Source organism: Balaenoptera borealis, assembly GCF_965194805.1.
Source record: "Balaenoptera borealis genome assembly, chromosome: 10".
In the NCBI taxonomy this organism is placed as follows: domain Eukaryota; kingdom Metazoa; phylum Chordata; class Mammalia; order Artiodactyla; family Balaenopteridae; genus Balaenoptera; species Balaenoptera borealis.
In genome coordinates this window covers 81000655-81019911 of record NC_138874.1, presented here as the reverse complement: position 1 = coordinate 81019911, position 19257 = coordinate 81000655, and the positions used below count along the sequence as shown (strand labels likewise).

Here is a 19257-nt window from a genome sequence, read left to right as displayed (position 1 = left end):
TCAAAGCAAAGTATGAAAGACATAAGACCTCTTTGGCATCATCTAAAACCCGCATTTTCTATAGTCAGAGGGCAAACTGAGGTGATAATCATGGTCAGGACCTAATTGTAAGAAAAGTAAAACTTTAGGAAGGTAGAACTTTCAGCCTTGGAAAGAACCCATGCCATATTCAGGGACTTAATGGGGAAGTAGGACTCTGAGACTTGAGATGAGAATATCTGGGTAGAAGAGCTTCAGAAACTTGAATCCCAAATTTCCCTGAACTCAGTGGGACTACAGAAGTGACCCACTCCTCTTTGTTAGAGGATAATGCCCCCTAACTTAGATACCTTTCAGAAAAAGCCTTCCCCTACTCAAGATCCACCCCAATCCCTTCCCAGATACAGAATCAGTAACGAGGCTTAACTGAAGAAGTGTTGAACTTGCTGAGGGAAAGGAGAATTGTACACTAAAGGAGCTACAAAACCTGGCTAATATGTACGTAACAGTGGGAACTGGGAGAGTATGCTTGGGTATTGTATCAAAGGGAGAAACATATATATATATATATGGGTGTGGATAAGGGAGAGTTTATTCATATGAGAGCACACTCCTATGACACAGGATTTTACACACTGGCAATGGTTCCAGAAGTCAGTTCTGACATTCTGCTGAGATTTCTTGGAAGCTTAGAAAATTCCAGAATTGAAACAGCAGATTATGGAAGAAAGAATAAAAGGGCTTAGATGAAGAAATGCTCAAACTATTAAATAAGACCAGAACATCCACCATCTGATTCATGTGCCTTAGGAGAGCTTGGAGGATATTCCGTTTACCAACTTTAAAAAAATACACTGGTGAGGATACCAGCAGAATATAAAAGCTCAGAAGTGAAGAACTTCTGTTTCCATTTGGGGATATATACTAAACTAGAAGAAGTATCACTCCCAACTTTATAATGAACTAAGTTCAAATCCATAACTTAAAAAAAAAATCACCAGAGAGCTGACATCACAGAGCAAAAATCTGGCCCCAAATCTGAGGAGAGGCAGGTGCTTGCAGGGAGAGAGGAGACACAAGCCCTCCCTTTTGGAGAGACACAATCAGAATAGTTCAGATAGAATAATTGAAGGCAGTGAAGGTCAAGTATACAGTCCAGGTCAGTATGAAGCTTCTGGGTGCAGTAGAAATTGGGAAAGTCTATCCTCTCTTGCAAGCTCTTTTCCATGAACCCTATGTGAATCTCAAAGAAAAGACTGGAAAGAGTCTTAGGAAAGTGCCCATTGTGGTGTAGACTTGCAGGAGGTGCAAGAAACTCTCTTCCCATCCTTTCTTCCATCTGCCCTCCAGAGCAATATTCAATCTGTGTGTGGGGCAAGGGGAGAGAATAGGAACGGTAACAAACGCTACACAGAGTACACGAACCAACCAAGTGCATATGATGACTCAACAAATAGATGTCAGCCAGAAACTGTTTTTAGCTGCCCCAGTGCTGTGCAACGGGCTCACAAAATGAGTAGCCATGATGACAGAGAAGCAGGCAACACACTGACCCATAATTTGGGCCCTCTCATGAAGGCAGATCCAGCTACTGCCAGGGCAGTACATCCGACATGTCAGCAAATGAAATCTCACATGGTACCATCCCTCAAGGAAATCAAACCAGCCACTTGGAGACAAGTTGGGTACATCACATCCTTTAAGGGCAAGAATTCATTATGACTAGGATTGATACACATTTTCACGATGATTTCCCTTTTCTTCCACATAGGATAAAGCCAGTACCACGATTCAAGAGTTCATGGAGTGACTGATCTGCCAACATAGGACCCCCTCATAACATTACCTTGAATCAAGTGATCCACTTCAGGTCAAAGAAGATTCATTCATTGGCATATAGCCATGAAGGCCACTGGTCCTACCACATAACTACCATCAAAATGCTGCCAGCTTGATTGAACAATGAAACAACACCTTAAAGACTAAGTGGAGATGCCAGTTGGGAGATGACATCCTGTAAGTACACGTGCTATCCTTCAGGATTCATTATACACCTTAAATAAATGGTCATAATATATTGCTGATTACCCCAATTAATAGAATACATGAGTATGAGACAAAGGGGTGAGATTAGAAATGGTCCCATTCACTATCATTCCCAGTAACTCAGTCAGTGACTTATAATTTTTATCCTAGAAATTCTAGGCTCTGTAGATCTAGAGGCCCTAGTTCTCAGAAGGAAAACACTTCCACCATGGCACACAGGAAACATCCTAATAAACTTAAAGCTGTATCTGCCACCTGGTCACTTGGGGCTCCTCATGTTAGAAGACTGGGAGGCAAAGAAAGGAATTACTATACTTACCCTGAGATAAGGAGTAACTGACCTTGATCATGGGGAGCTAGGGCTGCTGATATATAACGATAGGGAAAAATATATTTGGTATTCAGGTGATACACAGGGGCATTTTTTGTTACTCCCATGTCTTGTTTTAACTGTAAATGCACAAGTATGGCAACTATGACCTGTTAGGGACATAGTAGCCCTTAGGGATAAAGGTCTGGCTTACCATATCAGGGAAGACAGCTGAGAGGAGGGGTAATCTACAGTGGGTAGTAGAGGTGGGAATATATGTGTACCAAATCTGGCTTTAGGATCGAATGTAATAGCAGATGTCTTAATTTGCCCCCCTAAATTTCCTCTTGTAAGTTTTCCCACAAATTCTGATCTACTGGAAACTTGGAAAAGCTATACCTGGATGAAATAAACCTCATGTGAAAAACAAGTGGATCTGAGTAGTGCAAGGGGTACACTCTACTAGATTATTTTAGTGCCCCACCTAGATTTCCTTTACTAAGCAGCTTGATCATTCTTCCAGGTGTGGTGACTGGTGCTTTTGAAGGGTTCACTATTGCCCCTTTCTCTGTGGAATTGCCCCCCAGCAAATGGGAATTTCCTCAGTCAGATTATATTTCTTTCTATGGATAGCCTTCTGGCAGTGACTAACTGATACAGGAATGCAAAAACTAGCTCCCTAACTTCAAGGTGGGACCACTTTTGTAGTGCAATTCAGGGATCTGTGAACTCCTCTGAGATGATATTGTAACTAGACTTAGCTGAGTCACATTCTTCCTTAGCTCCTTCCCCTGTCTTCCCCTGATTTCCACATTATTTTCTCATGCAAGTATTCTAATCAATAAATCACATGCACTTAAATCCTGTCTCAGGGCTGCTTCTAGAGAACACTAAGGCACTTAGTATATTTTAAAATTATCTTTAAATCTTTTATTACAGTATCTGGAAAATTAGGTTATACCCTAAGGAATGATTACTATAATTATGTCAAATCTATGTTAACATTTTCTGCCTAGTAGATTTGACCTCTATAAGGATCCAAAATTATATTGATTGAGGCTGTTCCAAATTAATGTATCTTCTCTGAAATGTACTTTAATGTTCAAAATGAAAACTTGAGAGGGTGTCCTAAATTATGAGAAACATTCTTTTCAGGGAGAAAATCTAAAGAGAAAAGAAAAATTTCCTGGTTTGTATTTGAACAATTAGATGAATAGGCAAAAGTAGTCTGTTACATATTGTGCTAGTAAGTGGCACATCTAGAATTATAACCCTAGTGACAAATTCTAGTGCATTTTTTTGGAACCTCATTCTGCTGATAGTCGTGTACCTACTGCTGGAGTAAAGAGCCAGGTTAGGCTGCTAACAACCTGATCTCTTTGCTATTACTAGAGGCGAGAGCTATAAAAACAAAGAAAGAAATTTTTCCCAGCCATGCTTCAAACCTACAGAATAATATTACTGTGTTTCAGAGCATTTCTAAACCCTCATTAAACAAAGAAACTTCTAGAGAATCAACATGTATGAATACAGTGATCCGCAAAGAAAACTTGGGAGGAGCAACATGTGTTCCACCATACTTTAAAACCACTCTGTGAACAGGAAGCTAAAGGAGATTCAGACTCTCTTCTTGGGGCATGTAGAGATATGTATGAGAAGTTAACTCTTCACCTAATCTTTAAACACTTTTCTTGTCCTAAACTCACTGAGAAGAAATGGAAAAGTTAAGAACTTCAGGCCCCAGATAGTCACAGGTTTATCTTGAACTGAACATTACCTGAATTGTTATTGTTTTTTGTCTTCCCATAAGGAATTCTGTAAAGGCCAAGGATATAACCATCTTCAGTCGTAATATCATACTCTTCATCTGGGTAGCCCCAGTAGGAAATAATTTGGCTCTAGATAAAGAAAAAGCAAACCTTTTAGAATAAGATTGTTAGTGAATTAATGTAACCTAATTAATCTAACTTATTAATATAATCATGAACCTATGTATTCTCTCTCAGTCTCAGGCCTATATATTTTTATTTTCACTAATTCACTGATTAATTCAGTAATAAATATTTACAGAACATCTACTAAGCTTCAGTCTTATATACCAGGGATTCATGGATAAATAAAACAACAACAGCAAATAAATAAAATCCCTGCCTTCACGGAGATATCTCAAGAACTAACCCAATACATTTTTTCTGACTACTCATCTCTCACAGTTTTACCTACTCACCCATATAAAATTTTAAAATATGTTTATCCGTAAATGTTTGCATGTCTATGTATATAGCTAAGATTATTTCTGGAATTTGTTATGTATATGCATATATAGGAGAGAGAATTTTTAAGTCCTCCAGGCAGGTATGGATATATTTATGTATATTTTCATTTCAGACACAGAATAAAGCAGAAGGGGAAACTGTAAGCTACAGAATAGTAGATGGGGAATATTAGTTGACAAATATTCAAAATATATGAATGTAGAGATATAAATTTGACTGTAGATCTGTTCGAATAAAACCCTCAAAATTGAAGGGTAGCATTCCCTGTTATTTCAGCAGCTTAGCATTTATTTCCTTGCAACTTACAATATTCATATTTGCTTCAGGGTTCACAGATCTTCGATTTTTAAAGGCACCATGAGTAGTTCCAAGAATTAGGATGAAAGACATCACCTTGAAAAGGTACCACATTTGGGATCTACACATAAAGGAGATGTTAACCCTATTAAAATTGCAGCAATTAATACTATTTGACTGCTCAAATAATTCTATGAGGTAGGGAATATTACCATTTTCAGATGACAAAACAGAGGCTCTGAAAAATTAAATAACTTGTCTAAGGCTATACAATGTGTAATTGGCAGTCAGGATTCAGATTCAGGCTTGCTTTACTCCAAAATCCATGCTTTTCCAATTACTCTATTCTGTAGCACAAATTCTCTCTTTAAGGTCTTCTTTATAGTACTGTTTAGCCCAATTTTGAGATCTTGATCACACATTGCAACTTAACTGATGTCTGAATTAATGTAATAATATGCTTACCAGACTAACATTTATTTAAAGTATGTTTAAAGGTTGCTGGATTTTGGGGAGGAAAAGGGGACTAATGGGGAGATTAGGAAGCTTGGATAGCTTACATTCAGCCTCTCAGGGTTTGGATTTTATTTTGTTTACAGAAATGTGAGTTTTGAGTATCCAAATTCTGGGAAGCTAGGACACAAATCATTTCTAGAAAATCGAGAAATCAGGGAACCACAGAGGTCACCACCCAAATTTTCTCCCCAGAAGCTTGACTTACAGATTTCATGGGTCTTATAAAATGAGCCAGACACTACACCTGAAAGGATATTATGCAGAGTTTATAAAACTCCCAGCTCCACAACTTACAAACTATGTGACTTAAGCAAGTTACTTAACCTCTCTGAACATCAGTTTCCCTACCTATAAAATGTAAATAATACATATTTCTCAGGGTTGTTATAAACTTAAATTTGATAAATAGGATATGATGCTTTATTAGTATAATACTAGTCACATAACAAACATTTAATATATATTAGACCTCCTTAAGAGAACAAACTACACACTAGAAATTCAGGAAAATAATTTGCATCCAAATAATTGCTATATCTTATATAGTAATTAAGCTAGTCTCCAGTGCAATATTTAATAGTTTCGTACAAATTATTTGGATCTGAAATTTAAACTGCATCTATTACTTAAAAATTTTTTCTAATTTAAAGCTTTGATTTATGGAAACTGGACAGCTCACCTTTTGGTCTAGAGGTTTGTATTATATTTAGTATAATATCTGTGCTTTTCATTGAAGGCAAAAAGCAAATTTTAAAACAGTATTACCAAGATTTTCTACCAAAGAAGAGAGAGAAACCTGCTAATTTAAGTGCATAAGAAAACAATTTATAGCATTTGTAGTTAACAACAGTGTTATGTAAAGTGTTATGTAAACAGTGTTATGTAAAGTGGCTACAAAAACCACAAAAAAATTGAAAGAATACTTTGTTGATACTGATAAGTTTTGAGGTGCTTTTCAACTCTAATTGAATTTGATATTGATACTAAGTTAACATGAGCTTTCAAATATACTTTGGACATATGTAATTTTTACACTGATATTCTGCTTAAAAGTCAAATCAATCCTCTAAAAACACTGAAAAAAATTTTGTCAAAGCAGATGAAAATATACAAGAAAAATGATTTATGGATAGTCAATTCAGTTACCGAAAGACTTTTAAATATATTCAGAACAATTTGGGTATGTGAAACTACTCTTTTAAGTATAAATTTTATGAAATCTAAACACATATTAAATGTCTGATAAAAAAATTTAGCTCCCAAATTGAGACATTTTTATAGGAGTAAAATACACACCAAATTTTACAGGCTTAGTACAAAGAAATTTTTAAATATCTCAATAATTTTTTGCTTATGTGTTGAAATGATCATTTGAATACAGTGGACCACTATTTATTAAATTCACACAGATACCATAGAATTAGATGTTGCTACTAAAATAAAATATTACTTTTACTTGTAAACCTAGTGTCTAATGAAGCAATTATTATTACCTCAACTTTAGCCACTCACCATAATTTTCCATTTGTGTTGGCTGCCTGGTGATATACTATTTCATGAACTGGTGCTTGGCTTTGTGTAGGGATAAACTTTTAAAAGATAATTTTAAAGATGGAAGTGTGACAGAAAATTGAGTTTTGTGCAAGAGTGCTAAAATTCAAGGTAGCCAAAATCTTACATAATGATTTTTAAAGATTATCACCCAGTTAGCAAAAGCACTTAAACAAAACATAACAGTACCAAAAATCTGCATTATTAATAGCACCCATCTATGACTAAATATAATTTCCTAAAAGCTTATTTGAGGATTTTCTTCAGTTTCTGCCATTAAAATGATTAGTTTGACTCTAGATACAACCCACAACAATGAAAAACATTATGCCATACCTCCCTGTTCTTGTTGATTTTAGATGCCTAATATTTGTGGCTTCAAAGTTGTCAATCACAGATTGTGCTCCTTTTGGCAAAGTTTGCTAAATATAGTCATAGGGAAACTGAAAAAAAAAAAGAGTATTGTTCTGGAAACAAAAATAAAATGAGAACATTTAATTCGACTTTGCATTTATTTTTAATGCAAAAGCAAACCCAGCATTATGTAAACTGGCAACAAAAACTACAAAAAACATTGAAGAGCACTTTGTTGATACTAATAATTTTGAGTTGCTTTTCAAGTCACTTTCCCATATGCTACTCTAAATACATTCACAAAAATATCCACAGAGTTAGTTAGTGGTAGTTTCCCACTAGTGTCAGTTTTTAAAAAATTAGAATTAAGACATGATTCTAACTCCCTTAAAATCCTAAAATAGATTCCTGTTCTCCTGACTGGTAGTTACTGTAATCACAGTAATGAGTAGTAAATATGCAGTCTATGAATGGTGCAAAGCAGTTCAAATAGAGAAACAACTGTCTTACAATTATTGCTAGGTTTTGAAGATTTCTCCCTATGGAAAACATGAGCAAGTGCTCAATTTTTTCCGTAAACCATATGATACAAAGTATAACACTGAAGATGGGCTGAGATTAATTAAAAATATATATTGTAAACTCAAGGAAAACCACTGAAAAACTTTTAGGAAGTATAAATAATAAGTTAATAATGGAGATAAAATGGAATAATAATAAATGCTCAATTAGACCTCGAGAAGTCAAAAAGATTTTTTAAAAAAGAAACAAAGAACAAATAAACATGGTAGTAACATGGTAGATTTTAATTAACAATATAATAATCACTTTATATGTGAATGGTCTATACTGGTTAAACACAGAGATTGTCAGATTGGATTAGGAAAGCAAGACTCCACTCTGTGATGTCTACAAGAAATATACGTTAAATGCAGATACATAGATAGGTTAAAGAGCAAAAGTATAGAGCGAGATATACCAAAAGAAAGTTGGACTAACTATGTTGATTTCTAACAAAGTAGACTCGAAATAAGAAAATAGATAAAAAGCAAGATTACATAATGATAGGAGTCAGTTCTCCAAGAAGACATAACAATCCTAAATGTGTATGCGCCTAACAACAGACCCTTAAATATATGTGAGACAAAACTGATAGACTAAAAGGAGAAATAGACAAATTTACAATTATATTTGGAGAATTCAACTCCTTTTCAGTAATTGATAGAATGAGTAGAGAGAAAATCAGAAAGAATATAGATAACCTGAACAAAACATATCAACCAACTTGACTTAGTTGATGTTTATAAGACTTTCTACACAACCATAGCACAATACACATTCTTCTCAACCATACAAGAAACATTCATAAAGATTCTGGCCTATAGAAAAGACTTAAATTTAAAAGAATAAAATTCATACAAAATTCTTGGGCCATAACAAAATTAAACTAGCAATCAATAATAAAAGGTATCTAGAAAGTATCCAAATACTTGGAAATTAAACAACACATTTCTAAATAACCCATATGTTAAAGAAGAGTGACATTCAAAAATATTTTGAACTAACTGAAAATGAAAATACAACATATCAAAATTTGTGGGATGCACCTAAGCAGTACTTAGCAGGAAATTTATAGCAGTAACTGCTTATGTGAGAAAATAAGAAAGGTAAGAAAAATCAGTAATTGAAGTTTTACCTTAAAGAAACTAGAGAAAAAAAAAGCAAATTAAACTTAAAGCAAATAGAAGGAAAGAAATAATAAAGATTAGAAGGAAATCAAAGAAAATGAAAGAAAGACAAATAGAGGAAATCAATGAACCAAAAGCTGATTCTTTAAAATGGTCAACAAAATTAATAAACTTTTAGCCAGGATGACCAAGAAAAAAAAAAAAGGAAAGCATAAAATGCCAATAACAGGAATGAAAAAAAGAAAAAAAACCCTTGCTACTGATCCCACAGATATTAAAATTATCATAAGAGAATACTTAAAACAACTCTATGTCCATAAACTCGAAAACTTAAACGAAATACAAAAATTCCTTAAAAAGAGAAACTACCAAAACTCACATAAGAAAAAATAACCTGAATATTCCTGTATCTATTTTCTAAATTAAATGTATAGTATAAAACATTCTGAAAAAGAAAACTCCAAGCTCAGATAGTTTCACTGCCAAATTTCACCAAATGTTAAAGAAAACATAATACCAATTCTGCACAATCTCTTCCAGAAAATAGAAGAGAAGGGTATCCTTCCCAATTAATTTTATAAGGTCACATTATGAAAGACGAAAACTACAGACCAATTTCCCCCCATAAATATAGATGCCAAAATTCTCACCAAAATATTAGCAAAATAAATCCAGCAATATATTTAAAAAAATACATCTCAATTTAATGGAGTTCATCCCAGGAACAAAAGACTGATTCAACATTCAAACATCAATTCATGTAATTTACTATATTAACAGGCTAAATAAGAAAAACTACATCATCTCAAAAGATGCAAAAAACTGTTTGACTAAATTAATCATTTATTCATAAAGTTTCTCAACAAACTATAAATAGAAAGAAACTTCCTTAACCTAATAGAGGCCATTTATGAAAAATTCACAGCTCATATGATACTCGGTGAGAGACTGAATTCTTTCTCCATAAGACTGGGAGGAAGAAAATGATGTCTTTTCCCTCCACTCCTATTCAACATTGTAATGGAAGTCCTAGCCAGTGCAATTCAGCAAGAAAAAAAATTAAAGGCATACCTGATCATTTATGTAGAAAACCCCAAAAAATCTATGTATATTTTAAAAATCTCCTACAACTAGTAAGTGAGTCTAGAAAAGATTTAAGATAAAAGATAAATATAGAAGAGTCAGTAATGAATGCTTGGAATTTGAAATTTTAAAAATTGTAATTACAATAGCACTTTCCTCTCCCTCATAACTGAGTACTTAGATATAAATCTAATAGCTCAATTAAAAGAGATTGTCAGATTGAATAAGAAGAAATTCGCTTTAAATATAGAGGTACAAATACAATAAAACTAAAAAGGTGGAAAATAATATAACATGCTAATACTAATCAAAAGAAAGCTATATTAATATCAGACAGTATAGATTTTAAAGGAAAATATAACCAGGGATAAATAGTACAATTTCATAATGAAAAAGGGATCAATTCAGCAAGAGTTTATCTAAATGTTTATATACGTAAGAAGAGAGACTCAAGATACAAAAAACAAAAACTGATAGAGCTGCAAGGAGAAATACATAAATCCAGATTTACAGTTGGAGATATTAATTTATAATTGATAGAGTACAATACACAGAAAATCAGTAAGGATATAGAAGACCTGAACAACACAATCCTTATCAAAATCCCAGGCATTTTCAGAGAAATTAAGTTGTTTCTAAATAGTATATGGAAATGGTGAGAACCTAAAAGAGTCAAAATAATTTTGAAAAAGAACATAATTGGAATCCTTACACTACCTAAATTCAAGACTTATAATAAAACTAAAGTAATTAGACAGTCTGGTACTGGTGTCAATAAGATAGATAAATGGATGAGAACAGAGTTTAGAATAGATCTACATTTACATGGTCAATTAATTCTCAACAAAGATGCAAAGGCAATTCAGTTGAAAACAAATGATGCTGAAACAAATGGATATTCATATGTAAAAGTATAAACTTTGATCAATACCTAACAGCAAATACAAAAATTAACTTAGAAAGGACCATAGACCTAATTGTAAAACCTAATAACCGTACAAAATTTCTAGAAGAAGATGTTAAGAGAAAAATCTTCGTTACCTTGAGTTAAGCTAACATTTCTTAGAACACAGAAAGTAGAAACCAGACGAGTAAAAAAATTGATAAATTAAGAACACCTGCACTTTGAAAGATGCTGATAACAGAATGAATAGACATCACAGACAGAAAGAAAGTATTTGCTAGTCACACATTTTACTTGTATCAAAAATATATAATGGACTCTGTAAATTCAATAATAAGAAAACAAACTACCCATTTTTTAAATGGGCAGAAGATTGAGCAGACACTTCACAAAAGAAGATATATCAATGGCAAATGGAAACATGAAAAAATGGTCAACATCAAACATCACTGGAGAAATTAAAATTAAAACCATACTGAAATGCCACCACACACTTATTAGAATGGCTAAAATTAAAAAGATTGATCATATTCAGTGATGCTGAGGATGGGGAGCAACTGGAATCCTCAAATGCTTCTGTTTGAATGTAAAATGGTAAAACCATTTTGGGAAACAGTTTGACTTGACTGTTTCTTTCAAAGTTGAACATACATTTACCATATAACCAGACTATTCCACTCCTAAGTATTTATGCAAGATAAATGAAAGCCAATATTCATATAAATACTTGTAAAAATGCTCATAACAGCTTTATTTTTCATAGTAAAAAACTAGAAAGAACCCAAATGTCCATCGGGGGTGAATAAATATATTGTGATATATCCATATAAAGAAATACCATTCATCAGTAAAAAGAAATGGACTGACACATGCAGCAATGTGAATTTCAAAATAATCATGCCAAATAAAATCAGACAATAAAAAGAATACAAATTATGCCAGAAAATACCAGAAAATGAAATACTAGACAATAAAAATTAATTTATAGTGATGGAAAGCAGAACACTGTATGAGGATGGGAAGGATGGGAAGAGGTAGGAGTGAAGAATTACATAGAAACCTGAGGGAATGTTTTGGGATGATGAATACATTCATTACCTTGATGGTGATCATAGACCACATATATGTCAAAACATATATCATACATCATAGGTATATACATATATGTCAAAACTTATCAAACTAATGTGTTTAATGTGTGTAGCTTACCATATGTCAATCTTACATCAATGCAGCTGTTTAAAAAAAAGGAGGTGAAATAAAGACACAATCAGGTAAATAAAAAGAGAATTCATTACAGACTGATACGCACAACTCAAAATACTAAACGAAGTTCTCTAGATTGATAAAAAATGATACCAGATGGAAATTCTGATCTATAGGAAGGAATAAAGAACACTGGAAATGGTAAATATGTGGGTAAATACAAAAGACTACCTTTATTTTTCTTTATTTCATTAATTTAAAAAAATGGACCATGTAATACAAAAATTATAATGTATTTTGGAGTTTATTACGTATGTCATGTAAAATATATGACAATAGTAAAAGGTCAGGTGTGGGGGAAATGGAACTAGTAGTATTGCAAGGCACTAATATGTGAATTAATACAATATTAACTCTAAGTACACTGTATAATGTTAAGGATGACTATCAAAATTATTTAATCAATCACTCTGGAATAAATATAATAGGTATTGGTAAGAATCTAATACAGAAATTAAAATATAATATTAAACAATATGTGTAACAAAGAAGGCAGAAAAGGATAAACAAAAGAACAAAATAGTAGGAAAAACAAATAGCAAAATGGTAAACTAATTCAATCTATATCAATAAATAATTATTAATTTTTAATTAAAAGGTAGAGATTCTAAGCTTATTTAAAGAAGCAAAATCCAATTACATTAAAGAGTACTAGCAGGGAGAAAGAGGGAAATTTCATGAAGAAAAAGAGGGTCCATTCATTGAAAGACAATATGCTTGTGCCTAATATAGGGTTTAAAAATACAGGAAGCAAAACTGATAGAATCAAAGGAGAAATAGATAAATCTATAACCATAGTTGGAAATTTTAACACATCTATCTCAATAAGTGAGAGAACATGTAGTCAGATAATCAGTATGGACATAGAAAGCCTGAGTAAGATGAGCAAAAACCTTGATCAAATTAACTTTTACAGACTATCTGAAGAATATTCATTTTTTTCAAGTGCACAGGAATAGTTAACTAAGAAAGTCCATATGTTGGTCATGAAATAAGTATTAATAAATTTCAAAAATATTGAAATATTTCAGAGTATGTTCTTAGACTATAACAGAATTAAACTGAAATTGAATAACAATAAAATATGTAGAAATAGTATTTTTTCGACCATAATTGTATGAAATTAGAAATCAACTACAGAAAGGAAAACAGGAAAAGAACAAACATGTGGAGACCAAACAACATGCTATTTAAAAAAAATGAAATCAAAGAGGAAATCAGAAAATACCTCAAGACAAGTGAAAATGGAAACATATTTTCCAAAATCTATGGGATGTAGCAAAAGCAGGTCTAAGAGGGAAGTTCATAGCAATACAGGCTTCCTCAAGAAACAAGAAAAATCTCATATGAACAACTTAACCAATCACCTAGAAGAATGTGAAAAAGAAGAGCAAACAAACCCCAAAGTAAGTAGAAGGGAGGAAATAATAAAGGTCAGAGAGGAAATAAGTTGTGGTTACCAGGGGGGATGGGGGGGGTACTAGGAGTTTGGGATTGACATATACACACTGCTATGTATGGGATGGGTAAGCAATGGGGACCTGCTGTATAGCACAGGGAACTATAATCAGTGTCTTGTAACAACCTATAATGGAAAAGAATCTGAAAAAGAATACATATACGTGTGTGTGTGTGTGTGTAACTGAATCACTTTGCTGTACACTTGAAACTAACACAATGTTGTGGATTAACTATACTTCAATAAAAAATAAAATTAAATTAAAAAATAAAATAGCTCCATGGGGCTATTCATTGTGATTTTATGCCATCTAAATACTGTTAGATATGCCATCAATGATTATCCAAGTTATCAATAAAATAAATAAGGACAGACAGTGTTGTGCATCATACTAATAGATATCCTTTGCTGACTGGCATTATATTTTATATTATTACAATAATAGTATATCATAAAAAAACTCTCTGAGAAAGGATATTTAATATAGATATCACCCAACTGAATTACCATTCAGCCTATCTTACTTTAAGTATTATCCTCAAAAGACTTGGATAATTTCTAGGCAAACAGTTAGTGAACTCTCAGTCTCTGAGATTCTAGTTGCCAAGGATACTGTACTGAACGTGACAATGTTTCTGCCCTCTTGGTGCTTAATTTGTAGTGAGAGAAAAACACTAAATAAACAAATAGTTAAACAAGTAAAAAAGCAAGATAACTTCTAAGGGTGATTAAGTGATATTAAGAAAATAACAGGTTAATGAAAAAGAGAGTCACTGGGTGGCTGTTTTAGGTGTTTTAAGTGGTCGGGAAAGGCCTCTTTTAGTTAACTTTTTAGCTGGACTTGAATGATCAGGAGGAACCAGCCTTACAGAGCTCAGGAATAGGAAAGAAGTGAAGGGAAAAGGTCAAGGTGACTAGGAAGAATAAATATAAGTACATCTATCCCAGCTATTTTGAAATCTTACTTTCTCTAGGTCATCTAGTCATTCTCACCTCTCCCAGAAAGGTACACTAGTGCCAGTAGCCAACCATGAACGCACAGCCCTATAGTTATAGCTCTGAACTAATATAACCCATTCTGGAGGTTGGGGGTGGGAGTGCAGTGGGGGCTATATCAATCCCTAAAGATTAAGGTAATGAGAAATCAGAAGCCACCATTGCTACTTCTACTAAATGGTCATAACAATCCCAAATCTGGATAACTTTTTAATGAGGATATTGTTGATCATAGGGAAAAGAAAAAGAGAGTGAAGAATTAATGCAAATTCACAACTACTGGAAACACAAGTCAAAACAGTATGCTTTATACTCAAGAACAACATAAACAAAGGTTTCCCACTTCCACAGATAAGTGGAAAATCTGAGGATATATTCAGGGAACATAAAATAACTGAATTTAGTTATAGCACAAGACATACAAAGATTACCAAGATAAGATATAACCATAGACTGTGGAACTATCACTGAATACTTTTTATATCAAGTAGTTGAACTTTATTCTGTACGAAATTGAGAGTTACTAAAAGTCGTTTGAGGATGGTACTGACCAACCTAGAAGGTTGGTGAAGAACAAAGACTAGGAGCAGGGAGACCAATTAGAAAGCTATTGTAATAATTCAGTTAAGAATTAATGATTGTTTGAATTTAAGTAATGGATTAATCTGTTGGTGATTACCTTTCAAAATGCTCCATGTCCACAGTTGACAAGAATGCAGTAAAACAGGCACTGTAGTATGTTGCTGGTGGAAGTGAAGTTTAGACTTTTCTGGTGTACAAAGGGGTGGGATTGGATTTAAGAGACAAAGGAGAAGAGGTAAAAAAAAGACCAGAGGACTGATAGATATCAAGGATGAGAAAAGAGAATAGATATCAAGCTATTGAAGATGACTATGAGGTTTCAGGCCTGATTTAGCAAGGTGATCAGACTATTAACAGAAATGAGGTAACAGGAGGAGATGATGGAAAAGAGCAGAACAAACTCCACAGACCAAGAGGACCTGCACTGACCTCCTTGAGATTCTGCTTAACCTTGGAGAAACTCATCTGAACTTAGTGTCTATATTTACATATGTAAAATGGTGGTGGCAGAGGGCGGTTGAAATAAATTACCTCAAAAATTCTTTCCAGCTAGATAATTATGAGAATTTAGAATGTGGTTGTAAATGCTTTTAATTTCAGAGAAGTCTCTTAAATTAGATTATAAGCAATTTTAAGGCAGGGACTTACTAGTTTATTCTGTCTAGCATATCAGCTTTTCTTTGTTTCTAACTAACAAAAAATAAATAAATGGTTATAAATATATGGTCTTTATAAAACATTTTAAATTAATAGAAAAATATAAGTACATCCACTTCCTCTCACATTTATCTAATACTGCACATATATTTGTATTACTCTGTTTATGAAAATCTGGAATTTTACTTGTTTTGTAAACTGTTTTTCAGCATTATAGAATGAGTAGTTTCCTATACATACTTATATATTCAAAATAATGTTTTTAGTAGCTTTATATAGACATATGGATATAATCAATCCTCTATTGATTGTATACATTAATGTTTTTAATAACATTGAGGTAAACACATTTTTACATAAATCTTAATGCTTATCTGTACATTATTTCCCCAAGATAATTGTCTAGAGCTGAAATGTCTTGTTTAAAGGGAATAGTTTTGAGGCTTTTGATATATTATCAAGCTGGACTCCAGATAAATTGTCCATTAATTACACTTCCACAATAATACATTAAAGTGTGTCTTTTGTTATGATCTTGCCAAATGTAGGCATTTTAAAAAGCAATTCCAAACAAATGAAAAATGGCATCACAGATTAATTTGTATTTGAATATAGAAAACTTAAATGTTCTAAAATATTTATTGGACTTTTTTATTTCTTTCTACTCAAGACTTCTATTCAATCTGAGAACATTTTCCTTTTGGATTTTGTCATTTAATTATGTCTATAAGAGGTGGGGCAAGAACAAGATGGCAGAGTAGGAGGACACGAGACTCACCTCCCCCAATGTAAACATCAAAAATACATCTACATGTGGAGCAATTCTCACTTAAAACTAATTGGAGACTAGCAGAAAGACTCTTGTACAACCAAGGCTATAAGAAAGATCCACACAGAATGGGGTAGGCAGGAAAGAGAAGTGATCAGGTTGGGACCTGTGCCCCTGGGAGGAGACTCAGAAGAGGAGGGGATTACATGGGCAGAGATCTTCCCTGGGGAACAAGAGGTTCAAACCACATATTGGGCACATCAGCCCTGGGGTCCAACGTTGGAAAGACGAGCCCCCTTGGCTGGTTGGAGAGCTGGTGAGACTAACAGGAGGACTGTAGGAAGCCTGGACTCTGCTCATGATGAGGGTGCACACACTTGCTTACTCCTGAAACAGGACTAGAGGGTGAATTGAAACTACATGGGATGCTAGCCAGTTTCCCATGACCACCCTGGAGTGCACCTCAGCCTGAGCCAAGCACCTGCTCTGGCCCCACTTGCTTCACAGTGCAGCTTCACATGGGGCTGAGAGCTGCAGCTGCCGAAGGGACTGCTAAGTTGTGAGGGACAAAGGCATCTCAGACCCAGAGTGGCATCTGAGCACAGCGGGGGCAGTCATTAATGGCACTTAGGGAGGCAGCGCATCAGAAGTGGTCCTGGGCTCTGACTATGGCCAGTGCCCGCACAGCCCATGCCCAGAACCAAAATGAACATCTACACCAGCCCCTCTTGCTGTAGCACTGTTCTCCTCTGGGGTAAGTGTGCTGGTGCAGGGAGGGGGGAGAGCATATATTTAAAGGGTATCAAGCCAGTTCAGACCCAACCCACAGGGCTTCTTCTGAATCAACATGGGACTCAACCCTGCCCCCAGTAGGGTAGTGCTGGCCACTGAGCAGAGAAGAAGCCTCAGCTCACACCTGGCTCCAGCCCTAGTGCCTTCATCTCTAGCCCCACCTCCTAGCAAGGTGATAGCTGCCAGCATACCCTGGGGAAAGATATGACTCATGCTCATTCAGACCTAGATTTCCCACTAATGCCACTGGGCACACACAGAGTGTATAGGGATGCTCCCACACAAGGACAACATTTCAAGACTGCAATAGGTAACTGCATCACCTAAATTCATAGAGACAGAGAAAGTTAAGCAAAATGAGAAGACAGAATTTGTTTCAATTGAGAGAACAAGAGAAAACTCCTAAAAAACAACCAATTAAACAGAAATAAGTAATTTATCAGACAAAGACTTCAAAGTATTAATAAGAATGTTAACTGAATAAGGGAAATGTTAACTGAATGTTAACTGAATGTTAATGTTAACTGAATGTTAACTGAATTAGGGAAAAGAATAGATGAACACAGTGAGAATTTTAACAAGAAACTAGAAAATGTAAAAAAGAATCAGTCAGAAATGAAGAATAAAATAACTGAAATGAAAAACACACTAGAAGGAATTAAGAGTAGACAAGGTGATACAGATGAATGCATAAATGATCTGGAAGATAGAATAATGGAAATCACCAAATCAGAACAGCAGAAAGAAACACAAATTTTAAAAAAATGAGAACAGTTTAAGGGACCTCTGAAACAACATCAAGCATACCAACATTATACTGCATCATAGGGGTCCCAGAAGGAGGAGAGAGAAAGAAAGGGTCAAAAATGTATTTAATGAAATTATGGATGAAAACTTCTCAAACCTGAAGAAAACAGATACCCAGGTACAGGAAGCACAGAGGGTTCCAACCATGGTGAACCCAAACAGACCTATACCAAGACATATCATAATTAAAATGGAAAAAGTTAAAGATAAAGAGAGAATTCTACAGGCAGAAAGAAAATAAGAAAGAGTCATATACAAGGGAACCCCCATAAGACTATCAGCTGATTTTTCTGCAGAAACTTTGCATGTCAGAAGGGAGTAGCATGACATATTCAAAGTGCTGAAAGGGAAAAAGCTACAACCTAAGATACTCTATCCAGCAAGATTATCACTTAGAATAGAAGGAGAGGTAAAAAACTGCTCAGATAAGCAAAAACTAAAAGAGTTCATCAATACTAAACCTATTCTAAAAGAAATGTTAAAGGGTCTTCTCTGTGAGGACAAGAAAAGGCTATAAATAGAAGTATCTACAGGAAAGGAAAATTCTAGTAGGAAAGGCAAATATATAGTAAGGGCTGAGGATCAATCACTTAAATAAGCTAGTCTGAAGATTAAAAGACAAAAAATTATAAAATCAACTATAAATAAATAATCAGTATAGGGATAAACATGAAGCTGTAAAATATATCAAAACACAGAATGTGGTGGAGGCAAATAAGAAATGTAGATCTTTTGGAGTGTTTGAATTTAATGTTTGAACTTAAATGACTACCAGTTTAAAACAAGTAGATATAGTTATAGGTCACCATATATGAACTGAACGATAAGCACAAATCAAAAATGTATAATAGATGCACAAAAACTAAAGAGAAAGGAACACAAGCATACCACTAAAGAAAATCATCAAAGCACAAGGGAATAAACT

At 34.1% G+C, this 19257-nt stretch overlaps 1 protein-coding gene across 3 annotated transcripts in view; it reads right to left on the bottom strand.

Moving 5' to 3' along the window:
- LIPJ (lipase family member J) overlaps positions 1–8844 on the bottom strand; it is a 54208-nt gene extending 45364 nt beyond the window's left edge. For 2 of the 3 annotated variants that reach the window (XM_082339472.1, XM_082339473.1), the window contains exons 1-2: positions 4918–8844; positions 4113–4233 (exon numbers count right to left, since the gene is read on the bottom strand). In XM_082339472.1, the coding sequence (XP_082195598.1) occupies positions 4113–4233; positions 4918–5037 (241 nt within the window). In that variant the 5' untranslated portion in view covers positions 5038–8844. The remainder of the gene's footprint in view (positions 1–4112; positions 4234–4917) is intronic. The other variant, XM_082339471.1, reaches the window with a different exon arrangement.
- Positions 8845–19257: the final 10413 nt, after the last annotated feature.